This window comes from Patagioenas fasciata, chromosome 5 (assembly GCF_037038585.1).
Source record: "Patagioenas fasciata isolate bPatFas1 chromosome 5, bPatFas1.hap1, whole genome shotgun sequence".
NCBI lineage: Eukaryota > Metazoa > Chordata > Aves > Columbiformes > Columbidae > Patagioenas > Patagioenas fasciata.
In genome coordinates, this window is record NC_092524.1 from 55,199,457 (window position 1) to 55,217,949 (window position 18,493).

Here is an 18,493-nt window from a genome sequence, read left to right on the forward strand (position 1 = left end):
CAAGAAACAAAAATCCAGGACAGAAGCAGCAAAAAAATAGCAGATTGAAAGAAAAAAAACACTGTCCTGAATAAACCATGACTGCACTGGATTTGTGACAACATTTATGCTGACAGTTTTGGGTGGTTGTGCAATCCTTCTGTGCTCGATGTTTACCAAACAAATTTGATGTCTGCTACACATTTCCCATGAAGGACATTTCCTGTTTATTGTCAAATTAGAAAGAAAAACAAGGCAAGACACTTGTATGTGGACCCTACTCCTATTTGAAGATGATTCCATACCAACAACAGTTTCTTGATATGCTTTGTTTATCCAGTTCTTAATTCAGCTTGATTTTTCTCCACTCACTTTCAAGTAAGTTAAGCAACAAGCTTACCTCTCAAAGTGAGATCTGATTGGAAAAATCTTGTTTAGATATTTTTTGCCTCCTAGCAAACAGAGACTATTGATCTGAGGTCCATGAGCAATAACAAACATAAAGTCTCTTGGTATTTGCCTACAGTCATTTGTCACTGCAAAGCTGGACTTTGACATTCTGTCCTGAACTAGCCCTGACATTTGCCAAGCACTTTTAAATGATCTTCTGTAGAATCAGTTTATTTGTATTACACCAAATCCTTATATGTTTAGAGGTGTGAAGCCAACTGTTTGTTACTAAATGCTGAACAGACTACAGTTAAGAGTAAGAAGCATTTGTCATTGGTTTGCATGATTTTATGAGGGCTTTAAGAGTGAATGTCAAGTGTTACATGTCTGACAGATAGATATGGAAATATTCTTATATTCGTTATTGATATACTTACAGCTACAGTTTACTAATCTTGATAACATTGATGTCAAAGAAAATAAAGTTCCCCAAAACAATCAAGATAATGATATTTTATAAATATTCACCATAATTTTTAAGTTATATTTTTCACAGACATTTTAAGAGACTAAAGTTTAAAAAGTTGCTGTTTATATTTTACATTTTTTTGCTATTGGTGTTAGATATTCTATAGCAAAAGATTTAATCAATCTGTAATTTAAGTACTTTCATTTGCTTTCTCTACTTTAATAAAACACGATGTTGATCTAAATAATTAAAGAAAAAATAATAAAATAATTTAAATATTTACTGGTTTGTTTTTCTTTTCCTTCATAACCATAAAACTATCTTGTGTAGCTGGTATTTTAAAATGCTATCAATTGACTGAGTCACTACAAAACAACACAAAACCAATAAGTTAGAGTCAAGAAACCTTAAGTGAAAAAGATACAAATGTCAAGTCACAGTATGTTTTTACTCTGTAACAGTAAACCACTGTTAATGTTTAGAAAGGTGACTTCTCAAATATTATCTGCATTTTGTATATCTGTCTATGATATTTTAAAGCAGGTTAGTAGTACCTAGGAAAACTCTGCTCTTGTTACTGAGGACATACAAACTCTCTCATGTTAAAATTTTCCCTCCTCTTTTCTACCACAGTCTGACAAGTCTAGCTAGAAAGTGTGATAGTGAAGGCAATGTCAGCGGGAGAAAAAAGACTGAGACAACAAATCTATACAAAGGAAGCTGATGCTATGTCATGGACTGCTCCACCATACTCTTATCACAGGTCATTGGCAATAACAGCTTTATTTGTAAGAGGAAACAGAAAGTCCTTTTGCTGTCATGGCTTCCTTACTTAGTAGGATAAATATTATCTGTAAAGCAAAGAAACCCTTCTTGTGTTCATGAGAAGAGCTTTCACTGAGGAGGAGACAGATGGAGACAAGCTAGATGAGCTGCACTTGTCAGTCCTTTACACTGTTGTGTCCTTCAGTGTCCCAGTTACTGGTTTTGCAGCTTCATGCCATACTTGGTTAAAAAACAAAGAAATTAACTGAAATTCTCTCCAGCCTTAAGGGAATCCACATTTAAGACTAGTTGTCAAAGTCTAGTGGATTAAAACGACGGAAGTTATACCTCCCACCTCCTTTTCCCGATTTCCCTTCTCCTGCTCTCCTGTACACACACCATGAGGGTACAGCAATAGCTACATGATACAAGGACTTTGAACAATCTCAAACACTCTAGAGGAGCATGTCAGGATTGGCTTCTTACAAAACAGGTGAAAAGTGACTTGTATTTTGTTAACACTGCATGCTATATCCAGCTGTAGACTGGGGTGGAGAGGAGAGGGAAATACCAGAGACTTTTGGATAAGAAAAAATAGGTTTTGTGTTTTAAGGGATTAATAAAGTATATAAGGATAATGGTTGAAAGATGAGCACTAATATAATACTTCGTGGTATGTACACAGAAAAGTTTGCTGGATTACAGAAATTTAGGCAGCAATTAGCGCAAGTGCACGTCCTCTGGTCAGTCAGTCATTTTTCAGAGGGTTTACAATTTTCCCTATGAAGAGGACAGTGTGGGTGTATTTATCCAGAATCACCAGGAGAAAGGGCCTGTTGAATCTGACTCGAGGCGGATGAGGAACATCTCCAGATCTCCAGGTAACCTCCTTCACCGTTGCCCCCGCCGCTTCAGTGCCATTCTCATGAACATTCAGCACAGCTCTGTGGATCACCTGCAAGGACACAAAGCAAAACGACCTCCAGGTGACAACCTGGCAAGAGGAGAGCAGTCTGCCACCCTTCTTGCTCTTGCCCAGGGGAGCCCTGCCTGGGGCGAGGCCCAGCAGCACCAGCCTCGGGAAGGACGTCACCAGCTGTCCCCCTTCCCACTGCAGCTCCACCATCCATCAACCCCTCTTGCTAGTTCCTTCACCGCGTGTGCAGAGAGCAACCCTCAAACAGCCAAAGTGCACTCAAGATGACTAATGGTAAGAAACCCTGGAAGCAAAAAAACCTGGTAATTTAGCCTAGACTTAGTTTTGCCTTTGGCAGCTTCATGTATTATTGTGAATTTACCCTATCATCTAGCTGAAAAAGAATAACTTTCTGAGAGAACTAGAAGGGCAGGAATAATAGCCTGTTGACCTCTGTAGGGGAAATTAGAGGATATTTTGCCAAAGCTAGTGTGTTACCTTTAGATAATTTTGTTTAGTAGCCAAAAGAACATTTAATTATATGTATGTCTTCTTCCTCACCCTCAAAGCATGTATGTGTAACCCCTTGTAAGTATATTTGGCTTCCGTTTTAGGGAAGATATGGCTTGCTTTGCCTCCATACAGGCAGCTATTGATGACTGAGTTATGCTTCAGAGACAGTGGAATAATCCTTTCATGGGTTATTAATGTCAGATTATTGGGAACAGGTAAATCCTGTGGTCTTTGTGTTTCATGTGCTGACTTACTTTTGAAAGCATCAGTCCAGGCACCTCAGTAATTCCTGACAGATCAGCTTGTTCAGTGAATAGGTCAATCATGCCCACTTGTTTGATTATCTTTTTCACATCGTAAGTGCCAGAAATAGAAAATTTTGGAATATGCAGATGTATTTTTCTGTAACAAGTAACATGAACAGGGACAAATTTTCATCTAGGTAACACTCCTCAATGATTTCATTATAGTTACACTTCACATTTATTTTTCTTAACACTAACAGTCTGCTCTCAGGTTTCAAATAGCACTTCTGACCAGGTTACCTATCTAACATGGAGGGCTGGAGCAGAATGAGCCTGTTATCCTCTGCTGGCACAGGAGGGTTCGAGGAATGCGGTGGAAGACACAGCTGTTCCAACTCTGTAGCAAACAGAGCTACTATTTCTAGATATTTTTTTTCGAAAGATCATAACTGGCTGTCCTAAGGCTGTTCAAATATACAATAGGGCTTGGACCACCACAGAAAAAGCTGCAGTAGTGGTAAATAAATACAATTTTCTCTTTTACATACAATGCTGCAGATCATATCTGACCCTCGACACCCAGACACCCAGTACTTCAGAAATAGCACTCCATTTTATTTTCACAATGTCCATATATGAAACAAGGGTCTGTTAACTTCATCATGATGCTAAGCAACTTGGGGCTGAGCCAGAAACTTAACCCAAGATGGATTCCATGCTCAGTGCCCTATTTGTTTGCTACTCACAGCACTTCTTCATTTTCCAACTAAGAAAAGGGAAGTCACGCACAGGTTAGGGACCGTTAAGTGAACAGAGTTCAGTAAAATAGCCTTTCATGTTTTGTCTTGGTGAGATAAACACTACTGATCAGTAACAGGGTCACTTTTCACCTTAGCAAAAGCACTTACCTCTCTTGGAGGGACTTTTCCCATTTAGACACAGTCCTTTTCAAGAAAGCATCTTCCACCTGCTTCATCTTCCCTTCATCAGGTAAAACAAATAACGCTGCAGCATTTCCATTGTAAGGTATCTGAACGAGCCAACAAGACAGCTCTTCATCAAAGTAATTTCTGTAATAACCCTTTCGATACATCATGTCAACTTTTACAGATGTTTTCTGATCCACAAAAAAATCCTCCTGCCTTGTATATGAAGTACTGAAGGGTTTCTTCCAGTGGGCTTATGACAAAAAGAAAAATAATTCAGCAAAATACAAAGAGCAATGGTCACAGTGACTAAAACAGGATCTGGTCCCACAATCTTCCTTCGATTAGTGCAAATATTTTTCAAGATACCACACCCTCAGATGTTACAGCATTCCAGCATTTTTCTTTTGTTTTGTTTTTAATTTCAAGTGCTTAAAGATAACTACAGACAGATAATACTGAAAACATCATCTTTCACTAGAGTATGAGTTTATGATCACATTAAAGAATTTACTAAACTCAGATATTGTTAAAAAATACAGGTATTTCACTCAGTCAGGTGAGGACACAAACATTTATACTGACAACAAATAAACATGGTTTTATCGCAACATTTTCCAGATACTGAACATGGCTTCCTCAAATTAAAATACTTATACTACAGTTTAATTCTCTTAAGTTTTCATTCCCTGTCATAAGCAGTAAACATGTAAGTCACAACTTTGCACCCTTTGATATTTCTTACCTTTAAAGAAGACATAGTTAACAAGAACCATTGCCGTGAGAGGATCAAGGTTTTTCACTAGTTTAACAATTTTCCCATTTGTCTTTTCCTCAATATAAGCATTGATCTGATTCTCAGCGCCAGAGGAGTTGTTAAAGTCAGTAGAAAATACTTCAGATTCATAAAAGCTTTCAACATCATCCAAGAACTTCTGTAGTGGTTTTAGTGTCTCTTCTATAAAAAGGGCATTGCCCAGGCTCAGCTGGAGCTCACTATCTGAGCGGTTCAGCATGTGGAGGAGTTGGCAAAAACCTTCATGTATTTCCTGATCCTGAATCTTTTTCAGGTTAAAGGCAAGCCCTTCCAGAATCTGTGTCAGTGTCGCTGACTTGGCCCCGAGTGCCAGCATTGCAAAGGAAGCAGAGATGCTTATAGGTGAAAAGAAAATATTTTGATCAGTTGCTTCGGATGAGACCAGCTTGTAAAATGAAAATGCAAAGTCAGCATTGCTGGGAACTAGTTTAACAAAGGTTTTGTTCTTAAGTGGATAAACTTCTTCCCTGTGAGAACTGTGTCCTGGGTAATATGTCCTTTTAGGATAATCCTGTTTATTATGTTTATGAGGATTCTGATGACACTGGGCAACAGTACACAAACCAGCCAGCACTAAACACAAGGAATACATGGGCTTCATTTTCCTTTTAACTGTTTCTGGAAAAGAAATAGATACACAAAACATGGCACGAAAATTAATTTCTTCATGCTGTGTGCTCCAGGCAAGTAAAATGAGGTTCTCAAACAGACCTGTTCTCCAAAATCCCACACCTGGATATTTCACATTCCTGATGCATGCCAGTGATCCCCAGAAAGAATACGGTTCAAGTACTCTCTCAAAAGAGGAAATTTTTGATCATATTAACTTTTAAAAAACAGGGTAGGACTGATGATTTTTTTTTTTTTTTTTTTTTAACTAGAAGCTTATGACTTTTTCCCCAGAGTAACTGGTGGAAGTTGCTTTTGTACTCGGTACTGCAGGATGGCTACTGCAGCCCTGTTAGTCTTCCTCAACTCATCAAATAATTAGAGACTTAAATCTGTGTTAAACAAGATGATATCAACAGAGGTCATACTGTCTAGGACCCAAATTGCAAAATACTTTTACAGCTTCTTCAAAGATAAAATATTGGATCTGAGACAGCAAAGTCTCTATAGGTATTACTATTGTTTACAAAATATTTTTTAAATTTAATTATGTGATGTTTCTTTTTCACTAGCAGCCAGGTCTTTCTGGTTTTTGGCATGTTTTGATGTTTTGCATAACAGTTTTAGCCCTTTGTTTACATGAAAAAAGATGTCCTTCTCAGACAACAACATAATCTGTCTAAATGAAATATCCAAATTATCCAAGAGAAAATTAAAAGGGTACTCACAGTGCTACAAAAAGGATCCTACTGCGTCCATCTGACCCCGTCTGCTCCTTCGTCTTTTCAGTACCATTGAACAAGATTAAGGAGCGTACTCCCGTTAATCATTAATTAGTTCAAATAAAAATTGCCAGCAAGGATGCAAAGCAAGCAGTAATGACGCTAGATATTCTGGACAGTTTGTCCAACCCAGACACAAGCTAGCAGTGCTGGGTGGTGGGGCTGTGAACAAGAGGGAGCAGAGCAGGGACGGTATCTCCTGTTGCTTCCATGCTTCCTGAATGACATGAAAAGCTGCTGCTGTGTGTGCTGGGCAGGAGATTCATATTCTTCATGGTTGGAACCGAATGCTGTGACTTTGCGTGAAAACCACCCCTTGCCTGGGTCTGGTTTTGGGTCTTTTCCTATGCAGAGCGGACTGCATGTGGCTGGTGAACAGTCTCCAGATTTCTTTAGAGAATAACATATGACATTATCACTCTGCTGAGACATTTACAGTGTACACAGTTGTTCACTTGTTGTTGGCCATTGCTTGTGACTGGGTACTTGGGGACTTAATGAAGAGTTTTCCCCTGATTTTTAGGAAATACATCACAACAAAAACATCACCACTAAGAAACAATTACATTAGACAGTTCCAGAGGCTGACTGCAAAGATGAACATGTGGCTAGTGGATATCTTGTTTCCTCAGGTTAGCCTTTGTATCATATGGAACAGAAATGGACCTCAGCAGAACACAAATCAGGCTGACAACTCACCTTTCAACCACTGCTAAAGAAGACATGCTGGCATCACTGGATGATATTCAGGGTTGAATATTGTATGTGGATGGACCACTCAAGGACAACCTTAAATGGGAAATGAATGTTTTTTACAGTTCTTGTTGCCACTGTGGGACTCCTCTCCATTATGTAGGATAGTTTTGTAACTCCGCTTATCAGTTATAGTGTCATTTCCATAATGTAAATGTGAAATATGCCATCTGCATCCCATTGATTCCACATTGCCAGAACACTCAAGAGATTGATGGCAAGCATCAGATTTTGAAGTGAGGGTAATATCCATAATCCATAAATCACTGAACCATTGCCCAGTAACTACAAGTGACAAAAAATAGCCAGCAATGTGTGTGGCCACTGGCTTATTACATCTTATAAAACAGTGAACAAGATTTACAAGAAGGAAAACAGGAACTTGAGTATTTCCAGTCCAGAAAGCCCTGTAAACTCATACCAATAACCCTAAATCTTCATTAATAGATAAAATTTGGTGTATTAGCAGTGATCCAGAAAAAAGATGAATTGTGGGACAGCCTGAAAAATTACTTCTCTTTGACTCAGGATGCATGCAAGGACACAGATACCAATACAGATGGTCTTAGTTCATACTGGCACTGCAATAATGTAGAGATTCTCAACCTGTGGCCCAAATTCAGGACCTGTAAGGGAACTCTGAAATGCAATCAAGAAACACAAGCCAGCATGTGTCCCCTTGAATTCATTCCTCTTACCATTGCACTAATCCTTGGAGCACCAAAACAAAGCTGTTTCCTATAAGGCTGCATGTTACTGAACGTCACTGGTATCCATTTCAAGGAGGATCTATAAACTCCACTATGCAGTTGATGATGCTTATCCATACCTGAAATTCCATCATGGGGAAAGACTTTGGGGATGCAAGGCCTGCTTAAAATGCTCCCCTGTCACAATCGAGGCTGCAGGGAAGAAATCGTTGCAGTTCTGAGAATTAAGCAACCATTTTACAAAGTGGAGGAAGGGAAAGTGGGGATGAGGCCGGGTGGATAAATACCTGGAGAAAGCAATGTGGAGGAATGAGGGGGCAGGTGTTAGGAGAGGACAGAAACAAATGAGCCATTAGAATATATCCAGTCCCAGAAATGTCTCTGCAGTTGTGTCACTAAATCATGGGCAAAACATGTCATGCCTATTGCCATTATTACAGCCATTTTTATTACATCAAGGCTGCACAATATTAATTCTGTTACTTTCTAAAAATGAAACGTTTGGCCTTACAACTACAGTGCTCTGCTAATGTCCTTCTTTGGGATACGACAGACAATTTTGTACCCTCAGTCTGTTAACCAGAGCCTCATACTTGCAATGAAATGATGTAGCATATCTTACCTTTAAAGAAAAATACAGCTATACATAACCTCTGCATAGAATCAAAGTTCTTTCTACTTTGCTCATGAATCCCTGTTATTTTCTTCACTTTCTAATGAAAGGTATATTTATTAGCCTCAGAGATTCTGGCAACTGTGTCTGTTTCCAGCTACCTTCTGATGCAATCTAAAACCACATAAAGTAGGAAACATTTATATTGCTTGCAATAGCAAAACCACATTTGTTGTGGGTTATGGCTTGGAGAGCATCACAGGATTATGACTTACACCTTGACTACATTAGGAGATAGCAATTCAGTGATGCCGTGTTGCCCAGTAAGTAGCTAATCCATCCAGAGGACTACTTTTGCCAGGCTCCAGTGTTCCAAAAGCAGATATATAAAAGATAATGCACATAATTCCTTCTTTAACCTCCAAGGCACCAACACTTATTACTGTCCATTTTCTGGGGTTTCTTGCTTTTATAGCTTTACATTTTATTTCCTTTTGCTATATAGTTTTCTACCTTGCCAAGATAATATATAGAGAGAATAACTAAAACAAACAAAAAACCAAACAATTACTAATTAAAAGTTTCAATGTGCTGGAAAAAACAGAACATACTTTCTCACCAATGTTACTGATCAATACTGAGAACCCATATATAATTTCCTAGAACGGCACTAACTGGTCATGTTTACAGTAAGTTCTCTTAAAAGACTGTCATGGTTTAAACCCAGTGGCCAACTAAGTACCACACAGCTGCTTGCATATTAACCTCCACCCCCCACAGTGGGATGGAGGAGAGAATTGGAAGGGCAAAAGTGAGAAAACTCATGGGTAAAGATAAAGACAGTTTAATAGGTGAAGCAAAAGCCATGCACACAAGGAAAGCAAAACAAGGTATTCATTCACTGCTTCCCATGGGCAGGCAGGTGTTCAGTCATCTCCAGGAGAGCAGGGCTCCGTCACACATAACAGTTACTTGGGAAGAAAAACATAATCACTCTGAACATCCCCCATTCCTTCTTCTTCCCCTAGATTTTTATATTGCTGACTGTGTGTGATATCAACAGAGGAATAATCCTCTGGTCAGTTGGGGTCAGCTATCTCAGCCATGTCACCTTCCAGCTTCTCGTGCACCCCCAGCCTCCTTGCTGGTGGGGCAGTGTGAGAGGCAGAAAAGGTCTTGACTCTGTAAGCACTGCTCAGCAAGAACAGACAGTCCTCTGCTATCAACGCTGTTATCAGCACAAATCCAAAACATAGCCTCAGACTGGCTACTATGAAGAAAATAAACTCTATCTCAGCTAAAACCAGCAAAGAGACCAATCTAGAAGATGCTTATCATTTTCCATGAACTCCAGCCTCCATTCTAATTTACATTTCTCCACCAGGGAACCTAGATCTGCTCATTCCTTCACACAGGTTTTGCTTCATCTGTTTTCAAGAAATCAATTCTTAATGTGCAAATCATGATAACTGAATTTAAATATAGAAGTTGAGGAAAAGTGAACACAAGATGGATTCTAGCCCAAAAGGATTTTGTTGTGTGGATGGGGTCTGATCATGTGTTTACTTTGTTGCTTACTGCTCAATCACAGGCAGGAGAATGTAATCTGGCAGATGTTCTTATCAAAAGCAAACTTCAAAAGGAATACATTGTAACTGATAAAGACACTTTTTTTTTTTTTTTTTTAATATATGGGTGAAGAATTTCACTATCTTCTCGGAAAAGAGCATTGGTATAGATGAGAGCCTGTGCCAGAATGGAGAACTATGGTAATACACATCAAAGAGCAGTGGCCAGGTCAACACACACGTCCCACTCTGCAAGCTCCCAAACATCTGGCTCCTTAGCAGGAGTCCCAAGATATGTCAGGTGTCAGAATGCCCCACACGAGGTTTTCAACACCTGTGAACAGAAGCAAACTTTTGGTGAGCCGTATTTAGGAGTCTGAAGGCAATACTTGAAAGGGAACTGTGCCTTCTTCGTCTCATTTTCAAGCCAAGGCCCTTGTCCTGTGGCTGTCTCATATGGCTGCAGAATCAAGCAGTAAAGCTGGGCAGGGCACACCATTTTCTTTTTGAACTCAGCAGTATTAATCTTTTGCTTACTAACTGGAGCACTTGATTGCTTGATGTGGATGCAAGACCCTCAAGTCTGACAAACAGTTCAACCTGAGATAACTGGACTCAAACCATTCACTTGGCAGAAGAACAGCCCATCTTCAGGTGACAAGAGGCTGATAAGAAAGTGAAAGTTCCCAGCCTTCTTTCTGACCATCTTCTGCTTAAGAATTGAAACAAATATAGAAACTGCTTGTGTGAGATGTGTAGATAATTGTGTGTGGATAACCATGTGTGTTTTCATCTACCTGTGAAAAATACATAATATCCATGCGTGTAAATACACTCACCCCATCGGTATTCACAGTACTGGAGAATGATCAACTAGTATGATGTGTTAACCTAATAATGTCAGCACAAGCTTGGGAGACAAGAAACTTAGGTTTCTCTCCAAGAACAATTCAAGTGGAAGAAGAAACAAAGGCCCTAGGAATTGTTTTTGAATGTGATACCTGATTGCACAAGATGTACAAGTGTTATTAATTCTAGTCATATGAATAGTATGTGAGTAGCTCTGCCAAAGATAATTATTATCTTTGCTAAATCAGAACCTGTGGCAATAATTAATGCATTATGATTTGAACTGAAAAAAAACTGAAGAAATACTATCTCAAATTAATTGTGATGTTTAGATAACATAGCAATAACTTCAAAGTGCTTTTTAAAGAGTTTTGAAGAATTGCACATTCAATAGATTTTATATGCAGAAATTCCGACAGTGTTTTAAAGCAATTTTTTCTGAAAACTAGTAAAAATGATTTTTTTTTACCATCCTAATATGAAGTGATGTAAAAATATTTTAAGTTTATATACCACAATTTTGTTGAAACAGCTGAAAATCACTGTCAAATGTAAGGGAAAAAAAATAGTATATTAAAAATAAGGCATTGAAATAAGTTGGTTAGACTGTAAATACCTTGGTTGAGAGACATTAACTCTTTCAGAGAATCTGCCATGAGGACAGAATATGCCATTACTTATCACTAATTTATTATTTTATTTTCAATTAGATGTAGACTCCTTCCAGAAATCTGGGGTGAGGTAGATACATCTGTCTTTATCTGATCTTGAAGTATGATGGTTCAGTAACCAGCAACTCTATAGGCAAACTATCCTATCATCAACTTCAGTAGTGTCCTCAGTATCGATCTGGAACAGAGCAGTCCAGCAGTCCTTCAGGCTTAATTAGTTGTGTGTTTCTAAGTGAGATACCTTAAACCAGAGTCCTGCAAAACCATTTTGGAGAGGATTTTCCAAGTGCATACAGTGAATTACAGAACTGGAAAATTATGAAATTATGGATCTTTGACCTGTTGTTCATTGTATGCTTTGGACTGAAAGTGGTTTGCTTACCAAACGAATGCAGCTGACCTAAGTTTCCGCTGCCTTACACTCCATATATAAGCTACAGTTATGGATAGATAGCACTAAGCATTCACATTGCCCAGCAGAAATATGTTTCTAAGATAGAAGGTAGCTGTTAATAGGTTAGATTTATCTTGGGCTAGTGTCTACATGATGGGAGGACACAACAGATTTCTTTCTGCAGATCATAACAGGGAGTCTGACCATCACACTTGGCTAAACACAGGTCTTTTCTCACCTTTCCTATTGTATTAGCTCACATGTTCCCTCAACAAGAAAAACCTGAGGTTGGCAGTGCAAGGGATTGTTGAGAGGTCAAGAACTTTTATTCAGTCTCCTTGGGCTGGGCTGAACACAATTCCCAGAAAATGCTCTCAGCCCAGGTCTGTCATGCAGGGGAGCATCAGGAAGAGATGCCTGAGGAACAAGTACTGGGCTGGTACACCCTTGGGGTTGCAGGATATGCTGTGTGAAGAACCACCCTCCTTTTATTGACTTTGAATCTGGCACCTGCATTCAGTCTCTATTAACCCAGTCTGAACCACAAATAATTTTAACATTTATCCTGTCCAAGTTGTTACTTTTCCAAGCTGAAGATCTCTCACCTCAAATAGGAGCTGTTCTTGAACTTTGATTAATCTTACCATACTTTTCTAAAGATTTTCCAGTTTTCATTCATACTTTCTGTTGTTACAAGACGAGAACAACGTGCTCTAATACAGGTACAGATGATCCAGAGATTTAGACAGTGGCACACTGTTCCAAATTTGCTCTTTTTTTTTTTTTTTTTTCCCCTAGTGATTTCTAATATTAAGTTTGCCTTCTTAACCACTACTGAGCTTATCTGTACATGAACTACCTACCATAACACCAAACCCTTATTCCTGAATTCCAGAAGTCAGTTCAGGTATAGCATTTCACCAGTCCTGCAGCTAAACAAATAACAAGAAAATCAAAATTCCCAGTGATGTACAACAGCAAGCCAGAAAGTGTCTTTTCTTTCTGATTTCAAAATGAGACAGAATCTGTCATGTCCATTCCTTGATTTTACCAGAAGATGGTGGCACAGGACTCCTTTTCCTATAATCCCCAGAACTTGAGGGTCCACACTTACAGTTCTACCTGAAGAAAGTAATGTAGCAGAATCACACCAAAAGCTTGGCTTCTCACAAGGATCTTACTACTCTGACGTTTGAGCTGGGTTAGCTAAAATTGAGGTAATTTTCCATGCAGGTAGAATATTTTCTTCTTAGTAGCTAGCATGGTCTTTTATTTTTTATTTAGTTTGAGAACAATGAGAATGGGATAGAGTTAATGTTTTCTTCCAGCAGTTTTCCAGTGTTTGGGATTTGATAAAAAAGAATGTAAGAACTCATTTATATCTTGGCTTTTGCCAAGGGGATGAAGGACTTTTCAACTGTCCAGCTGCAGGTGCAAGATAGCACTGCAAGGGAACAAAGTGGGATAGCACCTAGATCGACATAGAAGTTGATCAATAAAGCATTCGCATACCATGATCTTCATGCTCCATACATAAGTGGGAAGTTGCTGGGGATGGTTTTTCTTCTTTGACAGCCACTGTCCGTGTGGACTCTGCTCCTGGTGCCTGATCCATGGCTTCCCTACACCTGTTCCAATCTCTGTGTTTCACCGAACTCACTGTGCTCACAGTGCCCATCCTCTGGTGCTCATTGCTGGGACCGTGTGCTCCTGTAGCTAAGTATTGCTCTGCATGTTTGTATAGCTTTGTGTATTTTATTATAGTCACATTATTATTCACTCTTCTTTTATTATTTTTTTTTTTCCATTCCAGCCAATGAGTCTATCTTTCTTTTCCTTTCCTTCCCCCTAGGGAAGGAGAGAGTGGCTCTCCACTGTTTAGCTGATGCCTAGAGTTAAATGGTAATAAACTGGTATACTAAAATGATAATATTTTGCTAGCAGAATTTGCCCTACAGGTCTTATTCTCCTGGTGTAAAGGAACCTTTCTTATGCAAACAACTTTTAGAGTGACAAGTTCAGCAGAGAATAAAAGTTCTCTTTTTGAAATGAAACTGTTCTACAGTTGGCATTTCTATTTAAATTTAAAATTATGCCTTATATTGTTTCCTACATGGCCTTAAACAAGCACTAAGAAAATCTCTTACGTAGATACTTAAGAATTATACTTGAAGTTTTTTGGTCCCAAAGCCAGATAGAAGGTATTAGGGCTAAACTTTGCAAAGTGTTATCATTTGTTATTATTTAATAGATTAATATTGTTGACTACAGCAAGAAGCAGAAGGCAGATCAGTGTGCTGAATTAATATACTCAATAAAATGAAGTTTGTGATATGATTCCATTGCTCATATCCCTTTTCTTAAACAAGTCTTTGACACTGTAAGCTTTTAGGAAGCTGAGGATTCTGGCAGGTCACTGAGATGGTTTAATGCAACAATTCTCTTCCCTGTTTCAATGGAGGCAAAAGGGGCTGCGTAGTTGTGTTTAGCCTTTGCAGTTCGCAATCTGGCAGGTTAGCACAATCACATTTCCATCAACAGTTTAGATTAACATGCCTTCACAAGAAGCTTTGGAATTCAGTCTGTACCTTTCTGTCATGATTGCTGAACCATCTTTCCCACCCTGCCAACTTAGAAGCAGCTAGAAGGACTGGAGTATACTTGCCTCTGATGCCTCTGCTCAGTCACCCTTGACACAACTGCGAATATGTCAAGGTTGACACGCAGCACAATGACAGGCATGGACATGATGTAGCAATTTCTGGCTGGAGCACCTGGGGCCCAAGATATCTTAAAATTTCATCCATAAGATTTACCGGATGGACAGAGCTCAGACTTGGAACACTGAACATACAGGAGCAGAGAATAAACTCAAGTTGTACGTTCCAGTATCTGTGAATCCCTTGAATCTGTGAGATATGGCATGGCTTTTTTGACGGCTGAAGAATCTGCATCTGTGTGAACAGCAAATCTGAATGAGGTCTAAGCCTATGGTCTCTTTTGCTTTCATTTGCATTTTAGGACTTACATTTCATTACGCCTTTCATCTCCTCTGTATGCAGATGTTTTCTCTTGCTGTGAGATTTTTTCCTGGTTGCAACCAAAGTTCTTATGACAACTACAACTGTTAGTGAATTACCTTATTCTATGCTGTTTTTTCCTTTCAAACATGTTCCTTCAGCAAAGCATCTTCCACATCGTCTGTGTTTCCTGTATGAGACTTAGTAAACAATGTAACAACTTTTCCTTAATAACATATTTGTTCAAGTCAGGTAAAACCTTCTTCACACCTTCCATATGAGCATCACATTGCTCTTAACAGAAGTTTTCCAACCATAAAGGATATGCTTTTTTTTAGTAAAGTAATAAATCATGAGTATTTTGTTTCCAAATAGATTATGGAAAAGAAACTGAATGGAATCAAATATAAGAGAAATAAGAACTTATTTGTATAAATCAGACAAATTCCCTTGTAATAAATTAATCTCCAGTGGTAGGATTGAACTTAAAAGCTACTTTTGTCATAGAAATTGTCTTTCACAAGAAGCCAGAAAAGTCATTTGCAATAACATCAGTGCTGAACTGAGTTTGTGTAACCAGTGTATCAATCATACTCAAAGACATTGAAATGACATGAATGAATTATATTATTTTCTTTAAAACTGTTAGTCTAAGGAAAGCACAATTACCAAATTATTTTAAAATGTATTCTCTGCTAAACATGGGACTGGGAACTTAAAAAATCTATTTCCAGATCAGTCTTTGCTGGCTAACAATTTAGAGGGAATGGATGATAACACCTTTGCATACACATGCTCAGTTTAAATCTAATGAAAGCAGGTCCATGTGGGTAAACACAGAGGTGCACTGTCCAACAGGGAATGTTGTCTGGATGGGTATGATTAGGAGGATGTGTCATAGGACTCAGAGATATGTAGCTCACGGTGGTCTTCATGCTCGTTTTCCTCCTGAGAATTTCCACTCATCCCAGCTCCCACTGCAGTGAATATTTAGAGTTTTCATTAAAATATTTGTATTTAATACTGTATTTCTCTTGCACTTTTTTTCTACTGGAAAACTCTACTGCCTCTGTTGCTTGGAGACAAGACTTGAATGCTGGATTAGGAAGTAACACTGCTATGAGCTTTTGTTTCATTTTGTTTTGTTTTTAATACCTCCAAAAGCTATTTAGACTCACATCAAAGACAAGCTGGATTGTGAAGCACTGAGACCACCTTGCAGCTCCCATACAAGTACTCCTCATTCCCAGAATTCAAAATCAAAAACCACCCTACCCAGGAATTACCATGATCAATTCATTTTTAAGAGCTTAGTGATTCTCTGCTTGAAATGAGTTTGAGTACAGGTGAAAAGCCTGGTGCGTTTGTTGTGGTGAATCTATTGAAATAATCAGAATATGGTTGACTTACATCTGGGTGAGTTCCCATTTCCCTGAAATAATAGCAGTGATCAAGGGGTGGGCAGATGACACAGCTCTGGGGAGACAGCTGGTGTGCACATTCAAGGGCAAGTTCTCCAGATACCAGAGGCTCAAATCACATAGCTGGGAATAAGAAAGTCCAAAGTGCTGGTAGCATCTGATTAGCAGGTCTTACATGAGCAACTGGTGTTTCTGTGATTATCTGATTGCTTTGTGCCTTTTGGCATTGAGTCAGCTCCTTTTGTTTTTGATGAAAGGTAAAATGCATTGAACACATACTGTGTTAGACCTGAAATCCCACTGCTTCATGGTTTGTGACAACATGCTGCGTGGACTCTGCCATGGGGCAAAGTAAACAGAGCTTTACTGACAGAAGCTATCCCATCAGCAAACAGTCCCAGTGGACCATTATCAAGGTCAGACAGAACAAACTTGTGGTCTCCCACACGGCTCAAAGGCTGCCAAGAGAAGCATGTCAATACAATCTGCTGGGACACAGCAAGGCTGCACTTCAGGGACCCAAAGCAGAGCGTAATTATCCAGTTCTTAAAGAATATTGTCAGGACTAAGCTCACAGTAGCATCAACCAGATACATTTAGCCACCTGGTCTATGGATCTCCATACCGTGAACTAGACATTTTTTTGCCTTCTACATGTGTGTAGCACAAGCTTAGTGTTTGTTTTGTTTTGTTTTGTTTTGTTTTCCCCTGTCCTCCAAACATTCCCCCATTCCAGAGAGCTTTGGGACAATCCCTCTTCCCACTCCAGGTCCCTTCCATATCTCAGGCCAACCTGCTGGTGTGAGCATGAGTTCCTCAACTGGAGGGCAACTGTAGTGGTGCCCCACATCCTTGTAGATACCTCCCAAACCCATCCAGCACTCAAAGGTGCCATGTTTGATATTCTTGCCAGGTTCAGTCATTCCTCACACTCCAGTATGAAAACTGTGCAGCTGTTCTCCTACAGCTCCTTGCCTCCACTCTTGAAAGCAAAGACCTTTGAGGTAGACGAGGCAGGAAATTGCTCCATGTGTTATTTGCTGAAGCTTCTGCACTGTCCTAGCAACCATGAGATTTTTCCTAGCCCTTTAGCAATAGGCCAAGAACCTGTTTTTCTGCCACCCCATTCTGATAAAAATCTCATCATCCTACCTTCTAATCAGCACTGGTGCACTGATTTATCAGGATGGGATCTCACCGGAGCTGCTCCCAGTTCTTGTTGAGTTCATACAGATACTGCAGAGCAGACTGCCTCACACCACAGCAAGTTATCATTGATCTCAACTCCGTAAAAGCCGCTGCTTTGCACAGAGGTGTGGTATCTCCCAGTCCACTGAATGATGGCATTTTGCTGCAGTAGATGCAATAGCTCAGGGCTTCCACTGAGTTCTTCCTGCTTGAAGCAAATGGACTCAGGCAAGACAGCAGTCTCTAAGTCCCCCTGAATCAGAGGCATAGCACGTAGCTCCCGCCGCACACCATACTCATGCTACAAGCGCTGATGGGTCTCAATAAAACATCTCTGTGCAAGGTAGACTGAGTCTGGGAGAATAGGTCAGAGGACCAGAGAGATGTCAGAGGTAAGGAGGTTATTTGTTGTTCTGAGGCTTGCAGGTTTGCCTATTGGCAGGACCACTGTTGAAACAAGAAATGTATATTCAGGAGCATTACCCTCCCAGGGACAGGGACTAAACTCCACTTACAAGAAATATATCCAGGGTAAATATACAATGGAACAACTCAAAGCAGTGCAGTGGGAGAGTAGCTGTCAAGGCAGGAGTCAACCTCTCCTTGAGAGAACAGATGCACAATAAAGGGTTTGCTATGGAGTTCAGCAAGGTTGAGCACTGGGCCCCAATGCTCCACTGCAGTGAGAGAGGGTGATCTGCTGGCACACAACAGCAAGAGAGTGTTTATGTGTTTCTTGAAAACAATTTTTTACCCAAGTAGGCACATAAGGAGACAATTCAAATAATCACCATCTCTAGGCGAGAAAAGTTGGATTCATTCAACGGCCTTTGAAACATATTTTACAGACACCCTGCTATGTTAATAAGAGTAAGTGAGAGTTTTCATTGATTTT

At 39.5% G+C, this 18,493-nt stretch overlaps 2 protein-coding genes across 3 annotated transcripts in view; both read right to left on the reverse strand.

Moving 5' to 3' along the window:
- Positions 1 to 18,493, reverse strand: part of LOC136102750 (alpha-1-antiproteinase 2-like) — a 144,648-nt gene that overhangs the window by 64,502 nt on the left and 61,653 nt on the right. The gene's annotated exons all lie outside the window — the stretch shown is intronic.
- On the reverse strand, positions 183 to 6,460 carry LOC136102712 (alpha-1-antitrypsin-like). Of its 2 annotated transcripts, XM_065840033.2 has the most exons (5): positions 6,358 to 6,460; positions 4,949 to 5,638; positions 4,186 to 4,456; positions 3,287 to 3,434; positions 183 to 2,558 (listed from the first exon to the last, which is right to left on the reverse strand). In XM_065840033.2, the coding sequence occupies exons 2-5, from the start codon at positions 5,619 to 5,621 to the stop codon at positions 2,352 to 2,354; spliced, it is 1,299 nt and encodes a 432-aa protein (XP_065696105.1). In that variant the 5' UTR covers positions 5,622 to 5,638; positions 6,358 to 6,460; the 3' UTR covers positions 183 to 2,351. The 2 variants fall into 2 exon arrangements, with proteins under 2 accessions (XP_065696105.1, XP_065696104.1); XM_065840032.2 differs by lacking the exon at positions 6,358 to 6,460 and having other exon boundaries at positions 4,949 to 5,681.

Coding starts and splice junctions, on each gene's coding strand:
- LOC136102712 (XM_065840032.2), bottom strand. CDS start 5,666: ATGTTTTGTGTATCTATTTCTTTTCCAGAAACAGTTAAAAGGAAAATG. Junction 4,457..4,948: donor TAACTATGTCTTCTTTAAAG/GTAAGAAATATC, acceptor TTTTGTCATAAG/CCCACTGGAAGAAACCCTTC. Junction 2,559..3,286: donor CTGGACTGATGCTTTCAAAA/GTAAGTCAGCAC, acceptor GTGTCCTTGCAG/GTGATCCACAGAGCTGTGCT.